This window comes from Stegodyphus dumicola, chromosome 4, assembly GCF_044657685.1.
Source record: "Stegodyphus dumicola isolate Sdum_Otavi_A_Nest chromosome 4, ASM4465768v1".
Lineage (NCBI taxonomy): Eukaryota > Metazoa > Arthropoda > Arachnida > Araneae > Eresidae > Stegodyphus > Stegodyphus dumicola.
The window spans coordinates 45480617-45493306 of NC_140771.1; the positions used below are offsets into that span (position 1 = coordinate 45480617).

At 31.4% G+C, this 12690-nt stretch overlaps 1 protein-coding gene across 1 annotated transcript in view; it reads left to right on the forward strand.

Moving 5' to 3' along the window:
• The first annotated feature begins 142 nt into the window (after positions 1 to 142).
• atms (RNA polymerase II-associated factor 1-like protein antimeros) overlaps positions 143 to 12690 on the forward strand; it is a 46206-nt gene continuing 33658 nt past the window's right edge. Inside the window, exons 1-2 of the mRNA XM_035359737.2 lie at positions 143 to 337; positions 2987 to 3079. Coding sequence (XP_035215628.1) covers positions 267 to 337; positions 2987 to 3079 — 164 coding nt within the window. The 5' untranslated portion in view covers positions 143 to 266. The remainder of the gene's footprint in view (positions 338 to 2986; positions 3080 to 12690) is intronic.

The following is a 12690-nucleotide window of genomic DNA, read 5'->3' on the forward strand; positions in this document are numbered from 1 at the left end:
TAAATATGAAAATTAAAATTATGAATTGTTAGCATAATTTCTCTTAAACTTTTCTGAATGTAAATTAATTAGACCATTATTTAAAATCATTAAAAAAATAGTTGCGAAGAGCTATTCTAATTTCAAGCTGGCAACAAGCATGAAATGTCGGCCAGATTTACGACCTGAAGTGTGTGAGGAGTACGTACGTTTGGAAATGATGTTCTTTTAACTAGTTAAAATAAAAGTGTCAAATCTATTGCACTGGCTTTGCAATATATGAAAATATGCCCCCTACAATACAAACAGGTACAGCTGCTGCTGAACGAGATCGTAAACTAAGACCTGGAGATAAAAGGCTTGTATTAATTTTTATTATTGTGAAATCAGTTTCTGGTATGATTTCTGTAAAGTATTTATTATATGCAAAATTTTTAAAGCGAAAAAAAAAGATCCTTTTTTTTTTTTTAACTTAACAATTCTAATGTTGTTATTTTATTTATTCAGCTGTTCACACCTGTTTTTGTGTAAATTTAAAAATTAATTCTTCAAATGCTTGTAGAAGGTATTGAAAAAACTTTGCATTGAATTAAAGATGTAAAACTTAAGTAATAAATATCAGAAGAAATCATACATAGTATTCTTATACTTTTGAAAAATGCCACTGGCTTTTCTAAGATTGTTGTATACTGTAATGTCATTTTAATGCATATTCTAGTGTTTTTTTTATTTTATATGTATACAATGTACTTAAAGTATTTTGGGATGACAAGGGCAAAACATTTTTGTGATCTTTGGATTATGGTAATTTGGCGACCAACTCTGCTACAGCAACCCTCTATTTTTTTTTTTTTTTTCCGCTGCCATTTTGTCTTCATGAAGTAAAGACATGTTTCTTTTCTTTTTATTTACTCAACACTTTTTCCAACAATCTACTAGCCGAATTACACTTATGCTAGAAATTTTATCTAACAAAACTGCTTAATCATGACAAATATTCACTGTAAAATTGGGGAAAAGTGCACAATAGCAAACTCCTTGCGCGTTTTCCAGAATAACACATACACATACATATAAACCATGTACACGTCGACTTATTTTTACTTGAAAAAACATCCCAGAATTGCACAAAAATGGCATTGCGCACACTCTTCACTATATCCATGTGCACTGCTTTTTTCTCATAAATTAGAAAAATTTCACGAAAATACATGACAATTTTCTGAATCTTTAAACCCGGTAAAAAGAACATATATGAAATTACCTGATCGTGAAAAAGTATATACCCTTTCCAAATATGAACATTTCCACGTATAAAATATCCAAAAACTTTTGCCTCTAAATTATCTATTATATTATAAACGTCACCAACGAATTCATATTGCAAACATTACAAATACTTAGTGTCAAATATTTAAATTATTTCCATGCACGTTTACTTCAACTTAAACGTATACCAAATTCCTACAAACATAAAATTCACAAAATAACTATCATTTAATTAAAATATCACTAAACCAATGACACGTCGACTTATTTTTACTTAAAAAAAATCCCAGAATTGCACAAAAATGGTATTGCGCACACTCTTCACAGTATTCATGTACACTGCTTTTTTCTCATAAATTAGAAAAATTTCACGAAAATGCATGACAATTTTCTGAATCTTTAAACCCGGTAAAAAGAACATATATGAAATTACCTGATCGCGAAAAAGTATATACCCTTCCCAAAACTGAACATTTCCACGTATAAAATAAATAAAATATCCAAAAACTTTTACCTCTACATTATCTATTATATTACAAACGTCACCAACTAATTCATACCGCAAACATTACAAATGGTTACAAATACTTAGTGTCAAATATTTAAATTATTTCCATGCACGTTTACTTCCACTCAAATATACCAAATATCAAGTATACCAAATTCTACAAACATATAATTCACAAAATAACTATCATTAAATTAAAATATAATTAAATTAAAAAACACTACTTAAAATATAAATAAGCACATACATTAAATTAATAAAAATTAGCTTACAATCCTAATTACTTTAAACTAAATCATTGCTAATAACAATTTTCCAATAATACCAAATTATATTGCGGTTTTGCAGCTGAAGATGATGGTTCGGTAAAACCATCGAAACTAGTCCTGTGAAAATTTTGTGAATTAACGCTGATTTTTGTTGTTTGACTTCTGAATCAGTATTTATTCGGTGTGTTATTGTGTCTTAATACCAAATTACTTTACTTCCACCTTACATTTAGAACAATGCAGAAAAATAATATCCTCAAATAATTAAAAATACTAACTTACCTAATCTTCTTCAGAATCTTGCTTACATGGTGGATACACTTTTATTATTGATTCAATAAAATTATTGAACGATTTTTTCTGCGAATTTTTCTTCCACACTTCCTCCGCTAAATAAAAAGCAAAATTCTCATTATCACAATGCCTCGGAATGGCGCTTTTTATAGCACTCCACGTGCTCTCTATTGTATTGGTATGTGCATCTGTTTCCGGATCTTTAAAATAATACTAGACAGCACCATACAATCTGAAAATTATTCAACACTACTTCACACAACACACAATGAAGCTTAATACAAAATAATATACTGCCACAGATATTTTTGCAAATTCCCCCCCCCCTTTTCCGATTAAAGAACTAGAATTTGCCCATTAATATCACATGACATATCTCATGATCTCTCATTTCCCTCACACAAAATAATGCGTAATCGGAACTGAGTACTGCTCACATTATTACCAAAGTCCTAGGTAGTAACATTTATCGCCTCCAAAATGTCGCCAAACTACCAGTTACCATATTCCAAAGATCAGCCACATTTTGTGTTTGTATTTTTTAAGGCACTTAATTTTTGTTTGTTTTCAAAAAAATTAAATTTAGTGAAAAGAAATTGTGAAATTGTTGTGTGGGTTTAGATTTTTGTAGTCTTATTGCACACATTCAGAATTATTTTCATTACAGATCTGATCTGGTATGCAGAGTGAAATACTGTAACACTCTTCCCGATATCCCATTTGATCCAAAATTCATCACCTATCCTTTTTTACCTAATAGGTAAGTTTAGAAAAAAATTTTAATATTGATTTATTTGTTAATGGTGTATAATGGTATAATTGTGAGAACATATGATGCTTGTTTTCCTTCATTATATTTTGATATATTAATATGTAACATATTCAATGGTGTTTAGAATTAACACTGAATAAATTGGGAAACTTTTGTTTTAATTTGTTTTGAGTGTTAGTATATGGAAGGTTAGCATATTGTCAAGAAGATGAACTAAAGTATTTGTAAACACACACACATATATATGTATGTAATGGAGAGGCCCATGAAGATGGTATAATAATATTAATTTTTTGGATTAATATGACTTACTAAGTTTTTAATAATATGCAAAAAAAATGTGATGACCAGTATTTTTCAAAACACAGAGTTGTAAACTTTTTTAAGGCTTGTTTATTTGATTGTTCTTTTATATATTTTTATAATGTTATTATTATTTTTAATTTGTTTATTTGGTTTATTTTGTGTAGTAATTTTAGAATGCATTTTTCTTTAATCAAACAAATAGATACATATTGTATGTGTACATGTGTGGGTACATATTGTATTTCGTGTGTAATGTTGTAGATTTTGTAGAATCGATAATCATTTAAATTATGAAAATAGTTTAATTAAATGGCGATATGTTGGCAGAAGCTATCGTAATCATGTTGGAGACATTTGGTGCCAACGTGGCAGTATTCTGCAAATTTCCAGAAAATGTATCTGCTCGTAACTAAAATTTTCCACCAAAAAGCGTTTTTAATAATGTTAGGAAAAAACATGAAAGCAGTACTTTTAGTTTATGTAGTAATCACTATACCCAAATCTATGATTTTCTGTCAACGTTTCGGTAGTTTTTCAAAGCCTTCAGTGAAGAAACTTAGTGGCCGTGAATCCAAAAGCAAATCAACCTCATTTCAGACATCCTGCAGGGGTGTTTGTGCTCCGGGGATTTTGAACTTCGATACCCGGAAATTCTGGGGATCGTCGTTCAAAAGGAAGTAGGAATAATAATGAATTATTTATTTTGATCTGGGTAATTTTGTTTGCTTTGAAAGCAGAAAACGCAAGGTCAGTGTGTGTGGTGAAAACTTTTCCTTTCTTTCTCCAAAGGCAGTGATAATGCATGAAAAGGGGGAAAAAACTTCTTTTTTGTTCTTTCCTTATTGTGAGTTATGACTCATTCCCCCGGTTCTCGGACATTCTCTTCTGGATTCTTTTCGGCAAGTAGGCGCGGTAGAAAAAGGGAGAGACTTCGTTCGACCAGATGTGCGATCACGTGACTCTGGGTTCAAAGGTCTTATCTCTCCTGGCGTGGCGCCAATAAGTAGAGAAGGGGGTGGGAAAAATATGGCTGAAAAAATCCAATGACTGATCCAATTTACAAAGATCTCTTACTGAACATGAACAGAAGTTGGAAAACATATCAAGAGGACTTAAAAATATGTATTTCAGATGAGTCACCAGCTGATCTTATATGGTAACTAGTAATCTTATATGGAATATGGTAACTGGTAGTTTGGCGACATTTTGGAGGCGATAAAGGTTACTACCTAGGACTTTGGTAATAATGTGAGAAGTACTCAGTTCCTATTACGCATTATTTTGTGTGAGGGAAATGAGAGATCATGAGATATGTCATGTGACATTAATGGACGAATTACAGTTCTTTAATCGGAAAAGGGGGGGAATTTGGAAAACTGTAGTACTATATTATTTTGTATTAAGCCATTGTGTGTTGTGTGAAATAGTGGAAGTGTGCGTGCCACGTAATGAAGATTCTGAAGATGTAAGTTAGTATTTTTAATCATTTGAGGATATTATTTTCATGCATTGTTCTAAATGTAAGGAGTAAATAAATTAATATGGTATTATTGGAAAATTGTTATTAGCAATGATTTAGTTTAAAGTAATTAGGATTGTAATCTAATTTTTATTAATTTAATGTATGTGCTTATTTATATTTTAAGTAGTGTTTTTTAATTTAATTATATTTTAATTTAATGATCGTGATTTTGTGAGTTATATGTTTGTAGTATTTTGGAATACGTTTGAGTAGAATACATTGAGTATTTTCATGCATTTTCGTGAAATTTTTCTAATTTATGAGAAAAAAAAGCAGTGTACATGGATATGGTGAAGAGTGTGCGCAATGCTATTTTTGTGCAATTCTGGGATGTTTTTTTAAGTAAAAATAAGTCAACGTGTACATGGTTTAGTGATATTTTAATTAAATGATAGTTATTTTGTGAATTTTATGTTTGTAGGAATTTGGTATACGTTTCAGTTGAAGTAAACGTGCATGGAAGTAATTTAAATATTTGACACTAAGTATTTGTAACCATTTGTTATGTTTGCGATATGAATTCGTTGGTGACGTTTATAATAGATAATTTAGAGGTAAAAGTTTTTGGATATTTTATTTATTTTATACGTGGAAATGTTCATCTTTGGAAAGGGTATATACTTTTTGCGATCAGGTAATTTCATATATGTTCTTTTTACCGGATTTAAAGATTCACAAAATTTCCATGCATTTTTGTGAAATTTTTCTAATTTATGAGAAAAAAGCAGCGTACATGGATATAGTGAAGAGTGTGGACAATGCCATTTTTGTGCAATTCTGGGATTTTTTTTTTAAGTAAAAATAAGTCGACGTGTACATGGTTTAGTGATATTTTAATTAAATGATAGTTATTTTGTGAATTTTATGTTTGTAGGAATTTGGTATACGTTTCAGTTGAAGTAAACGTGTATGGAAATAATTTAAATATTTGACACTAAATATTTGTAATCATTTGTAATGTTTGCAGTATGAATTCGTTGGTGACGTTTATAATATAATAGATAATTTAGAGGTAAAAGTTTTTGGATATTTTATACATGGAAATGTTCATGTTTTGAAAGGGTATATACTTTTTCGCGATCAGGTAATTTCATATATGTTCTTTTTACCGGGTTTAAAGATTCAGAAAATTGTCATGTATTTTCGTGAAATTTTTCTAATTTATGAGAAAAAAAGCAGTGTACATGGATATAGTGAAGAGTGTGCGCAGTGCCATTTTTGTGCAATTCTGGGATGTTTTTTCAAGTAAAAATAAGTCGACGTGTACATGGTTTATGTGTATGTGTTATTCTGGAAAACGTGCAAGGAGTTTGCTATTGTGCACTTTTTCCCAATTTTGCAGTGAATATTTGTCATGATTAAGCAGTTTTGTTAGATAAAATTTCTAGCATAAGTGTAATTTGGCTAGTAGATTGTTGGAAAAAGTGTTGAGTAAATAAAAAGAAAAGAAACATGTCTTTACTTCGTGAAGACAAAATGGTGGCGAAAAAAAAATAGAGGGTTGCTGTAGCAGAGTTGCTCGCCAAATTTTCGCCAAAAAATCGTTAAGTTACCATAATCCAAAGATCAACCAAGTCACCTATAAAAGTCTCTGAAAAACCTTCTACATTAGCAGAAAAGCAAACTGCTTCTACCTCTGCATGTGCAGTTCTCGAGGAAATTTCTTCAACTGTAAATGAGGAAAATAAAAGTCAACCTTCCTGCAATTATGAAGTTCACCACAAAAGAAAGACAAGCCCACAAATATCAGAAAATAAAAAAAAAGCAGCAGAAATTAGATAATTTTTTTTAAAAGACTTAATTCAGGTAATTTAAAATATTTACATAAAATGTAGTAGTTTATATGTTTGAAAATTTATGGTTATTAATTTTGCAAAAAAAGTAATTCATTGAACTTTTGTAATTAGGTCATTCAATACTTCATAATTGTAATTTTTCATTTCTCTCCCCCCCTTCTCAAAACTCCAAAATGTCAGTAGTAAGTCCGTAAAAGTTTCAGGGGATTTTTTGGGGTCCCACAAACACCCCTGATCCTGTGCAGAATGGAAGCTAGCACTAGTAAGATGTAGCTGCAGATGTAAAAAAAGTGTAGAAGACTGAAAGAGCAATGGCAGGGGCTTTATGGTGGGTGTGGCAAAAGATCCCATTCGAGTCAATACGGAGTGCAGCTGGTAAATGTAGACACATGTGGTGTTGCATTATCTTGATTGAACATTACCTTTTTGAACCGGAACTCAGTTTCATGTTTTTCCTTGATAACAGCATCAACACGAATTAGCATCTCACTGTGCACCATACTGTCGAGAGTTTGACCTTTTCCCAGGTACTCTTTATGGGTAATACCACGGCAATCCCAACAGAAACATAGCATGATCTTTTTGTTAGTCAAATTGCACTTTGGGAAGCTGTCGACGAGGTCACCGGGTGCAGACCAACCCCTTTTCGGCCTTTGTTGTTGCAGTAAATCCAGTTTCCTTCACAAGTAACAATTTTGTCTAGAATTTTGTCATTTCGTTGATATTTGAGCAGATTAGTTCAGTCCTGAACACATCTGTCCTTATTGGCTGAAGTCAGCTCATGCGGCACCCAGGGATTGAACTGGTACGTCAAGTTTATGTGCTGCATAGAACAACTAATGGACATGGCACTAATATCTAACTCCTTAGCAAGCTCTCAAGTGCTTTCATACTGATATTCTTCCACAAGTTCTTGCAGGCGTGCCTCACCAGCATCAGTGTGCTGGCCAGAGCGCTCTGTGTCTTGAATGTCATAGACCTTGTTTTTTTAACTTTGGGGGGAAAACTCGGAAAGTGGCACTTGGCAAAATTTTTTCTGCCATCTTGAATCGCGAAAAATCACCATATCCTCGGGAGGAATATTTTGACACCAAGAGGGAAATGCCATCCAATGGCGCTTTCCGAAAATTCCCTCTTCAGCTCAATATTTAAGGAAAAGCTCTGCTGGGCAAAAATTGCATAAGGCAAAGTGTAGCATTTGCATGGAGATGGTAAACCATACACATAGAAAGATTGTAAACGATTACTTATTGTTGTGATTAAGTAAATCTACGTATCTTTTATCAGCTTAGTATTTTATATTATGATTATATATAACTCCAGCATTATTAACTTTTATACTTTTCTTTTTTAAGTCTTACCATTAATTTGAACAATTATCCATAATAATGGTTATGTAAGTTTGAAAATATGGTCTTTATATAAATCCAGTTAATGATCACGAAAATGCGATATATATCACACAGTTAATGATGGAAGTTTAAAAAAATAAAATATGCATGTATTTCTACAATAATTTGCCTCCTCAAAATTTATTCCAGGCTATTCAATCATCTAGACATGTTTATAGTTTACATTCTGTATTCCTTAATGCACATAATTTTGATTAATAAGGTTCTTTTTATTCTTTTTTTCTTGTTTAAGTGTGAAAATAGTTTTCATATAGGTTACCAAAGAAATGTAATCCTGAAATGCATTACTGCAGGAAAACAATATTTGTAACAAGTGCTTCTGTGGCTTTTCACGATGTTATGCAATTGTTTAAATTTCAGAAAGAGACCAATCAAATAGAATAGCATAAGGTTATTTGAATTTGTATTTATTCCATGAAAAGGTAAATCCTAAAATATTATTTTTTTGCAATTTGAACATTGTCCGGAACATTGCAGTTTCAAACTGGTAGCCCCCAAAGCAATTTATGTGGTCGGTGAATATATTTCAGTTATGCATTTGTTGCAAATACAGTGATGCAAAGATTTCTATGTTTTACTTATTTGAAGTTTCAGTTTATTTTACATTTATTACTATTAAGCATGAACATGAGTAACACGTCAGAAAAATCTATAAATATTAATCTTATTCAACAATTTGAAGATACAAATTTAATTAACTTTTATTAATTTTTTTGAAAAAATAAAGAAATGCTATGTTTTGGCTAATGGTTTAGATTTTTTACTGATATACCCAACTTTTAATCCACAAAATCCTCTACATAAAGAAAACAGTGAAATATGCTTGACCTATAAAAACAGTTAGAACCCAATATTTTTAACGCCTAGAGTAATTTTTCCCTAAAAGGAACCATGTTTGTATAGTTATATTCAAGGTCTCTCCTCAAAATTGTTTTCATATCACCCACTTCAAGAATGAATTCAAATATCACCTTTGCAAATAATAAATTTAGCGTTTTGGGAAACAAGCTTCTAATGATGGAAGTTGTAGAAATGTATATAACTCCTGAAAAGAAGGTACCTCTTATTCATGTTCTGCTGCTGGCTGGTTGTGAGGTGAAATGACCTTAAGATACTCTTAACTGAAAATAACATCTGTACTTTCCTAAGTTTCGTATGAAAGGAATGTATCAAATTAGAGTCTGATCTCGCATGAAATTATGCTGTGTCTTAAAATGCCAGACACACAAGTAGAGCTAATGAAGGAAGAACTCAGAAAAATGAAGATCTTAATGAATAGGTTAAAAGTTAAAAAAGAGAAAAGCTTTGCTTTCTCCACAGAGCTACCATGTCGCAAGGAGAGTTGATGGATATTCACCATCAAATATTTACAGCAACTGAACATCGAGATTATAATTTTTAATGCAGATAAGAAACATCCAATATTTTAGAAGTCAACGTTTAGGCATGAGCAATTAGACTGCTTTAATACCCTGGGTGTTTGAAATAGGTTGGTAGATATTTTACATGTATAAACCTAAAAAAAAGAAGGTTTGATGCCTATTATGCCTAAAATATCATCTGGCCTGTTTCCTTGACTGAGAACATTATCTGAAGAGGTGAAAGAGGTGAGCTAACATCAAAGAATGCTAAATCCATGAAAAAGATGTGAAGAAAACCTATGATTACTCAAGAGCAAGATCTCAATTCCCAAGATGCAGGAAAATTACTCAAGCTTCATTGCCTGATAAAAGATGAGCTTCTCTCCATTTTGACTGATAGCGATATAAACCAACTTATAAAGAAAATAATTAAACTTTCAGAAAAATGTAAGGTCTTCTGAACACTAATTAAGCCTAAAATGGGGATTTCAATTGTTAAACTTTTTTTAAAAATGTAAAAAGTAACTGAACTATAAAATTATTGATGTTAATTTTTACAGGCAAGTTAAGAATACAGGTCATCATCATAGGTACTGGATGGCAGCAGCTTAAAAATTATTATTTTTCGTCATTATTTTGATGAATTAAATCCCATTATTTCTTGTCATTGTCAAAGGCCATAAAGCATAAGCTGAAAGTACTAAAGAGCTAGTTGAGGAAATCAGTTCAAAATTGTGTATTTATGTTAGAGATTATTTCTTTAAAGTTTTGCTCTGAATAATATCAGTGATTTGCAGTATTTCTCATGTGTTAATGAGGTAGCTGTTTACTTTGCTCTGAGCTGTTTATTTATTTCAATAAAGTGTCCATATCTTCCTGCTTGCCTGACGTAGTTATTAAAAAGATTTTCACCAATCCATATACAGCAGTAGTTTTTAAACTATGGGTTGTGACCCAATAGGGTTACGTAAACTTATACTGGGGTTGTAAGATGGATAAAAATACTAAAAAATCTAAATTGATTGTACATAAGCAAAGGTCGATACACTGATTGAGGTCACAAAATTGTCATTCACATTTATAAAAATGCAAAGATTGTACGACCATAAAGTTTTTGAATACCACTGCCAGAGAGCATAACAATTGATTTATACTGGCTTTCAAAAGTTAATCACATGATAGTAAGATCAACAAAAATGATAAAGTAAAACAGCAAATTTTTTAGAACCGTCTTTGAAGATGTGCAGCTGGCTGTGAAATCCCACTAAAATTCCACCCACACTTTAATGCTGCCACCCCTGAATGCATAACCTTGATGATGTTCTTGTCCTGATTCCATATGCCTTGTTCTCTTCAAATTCTTACATGCTTATCATTCTTGGGTAAATCTGGACACATCTGTGAACAGGACATTTCACCAATATGAGATAATCCAATTGAGAGGTTGACAATACAACTTCAATCTCTCCTGTCTGGATTGGGCAGATAGTGGAATACAAAAGCTTGGTACTGTTGCATATGGCCCCTCCATGTGAAGCCTTCAGCATACAGTACCGACAAATATTGTTTTACCAAGTGATACTGCAACCATGGATGTAAAAGTTGTGGAGATCACTTGTTATTTCTACTTGACAGTTATAGTAAAAGATCATCGCCTTAGACTGTATCCCTTGGTTCACAGGCCCAAGTCTCCGGACAACTGTTTGAGTTATTTGGAATTATTTTCACATTCGAGAAAATATCAGATGACCAGTGTAAAAGGAAAAAGAACATCTTTAATTGAATGGCCTGTTTCAATGCATCCGACAGCTTGCTAGCACTTACTATCTTCTATTCCTCTTCTTTCAGCCATAGAAACATAAATATGATAAAAAATTATCCTGCAAAAGTCATAAACACTTTGTATTTGCATTTAAATGAAATTTTTCTAATCTTTCTGAATGTTGATTACTTCATTGACTGCCTAATTAGCATATGCTAAGACAATCAATATGTGATTGGCTATAACATATGTTATTTGGTATTTCAATATTGAAGCTGCAACTGCATATGCTTTGGCAAATATTAGAAAAACGCTATGGCAAAGTTCAAAAAATGTAAAACATCAATATGAGAACATAATAAATCAAATTTATTTAACAATTAATATTTATGAATCTATAACCTGAAATAATATATAATTTACCTTTGGAGAGATAGCATTTATTTAATTTGTGGAGGCCATAATTCAGCAATTGCTGCTGTAAGTAATCAAATGTATTCCTTCATGTTACATACTGCCATGACAAAACTTGTCAAACCAAAGTCAAGGGTTAAATTAATCAATTCTAATGAGAATGTACGAGCGAAGTAAATTATGTGCATACTGTATGTTGTTGCCAATAACGTCTGCTTGGCGAGATTTGCGCTGGCGAAACGGAAAAGTGCCTTTTTGCCTTGTGTTGTTTTCTCATTGGATATCGTAGGACATTACTCTGTGTAAAAATTTTGAACTAAATGTATGAAATTAATTATGCTTTAATTTTTTTTTCTGCAGAATCCTATCGTGAAATGATAGAATTGCATTAGTAAAATATCCTAATTATGCAGTTTATTTCAGTTGCCTTTTTGTCAGACAGTTTTGATTGGGAAACAAAAATTGAATCTAAAATGTAACTTTTTTTGTTAAAATTTCTTTTTTATGCTTAAAATGTATTTTGAATTTGATTCAGTTTGAATGTAGAAAACAATAATGATGCTATATTGGGAAAATTTTGGCAATTTATGTCAACATAAATTGTTGATTAGTGATGTTCTAAGGTTTATTAAATTCTATTGTGTTATTCCTAGTTATTTAAAGCTAAATAGGTTATATAGCAAAAAACAAAGGTATTTGTTGTTGAATATTTATTTTACATGAAATGAGAATGATTTTTCATCAAGTTGATATGTATAGCAAGAAAATTTCTTTTTCAGTTATTATTATTATCATTATTTTTTATGTCTTTTACTGAACTATGTCTTTTTAGCTATTATTGTCTGTTGGGCAGCCAAATAAAGTCTTGAAACAAGGAAAAGGTTAACTTCTTAAGTAGAATTATTGTCAGCAGCATCATTAATATCAAGGCAGTTGTACAGGTGGATCACCAGTCAAATCCACCAAGCTATGTAATAGATACATTGGTGAATTTTCCCCCAATGTCCCACCATCATACAAGTCTGG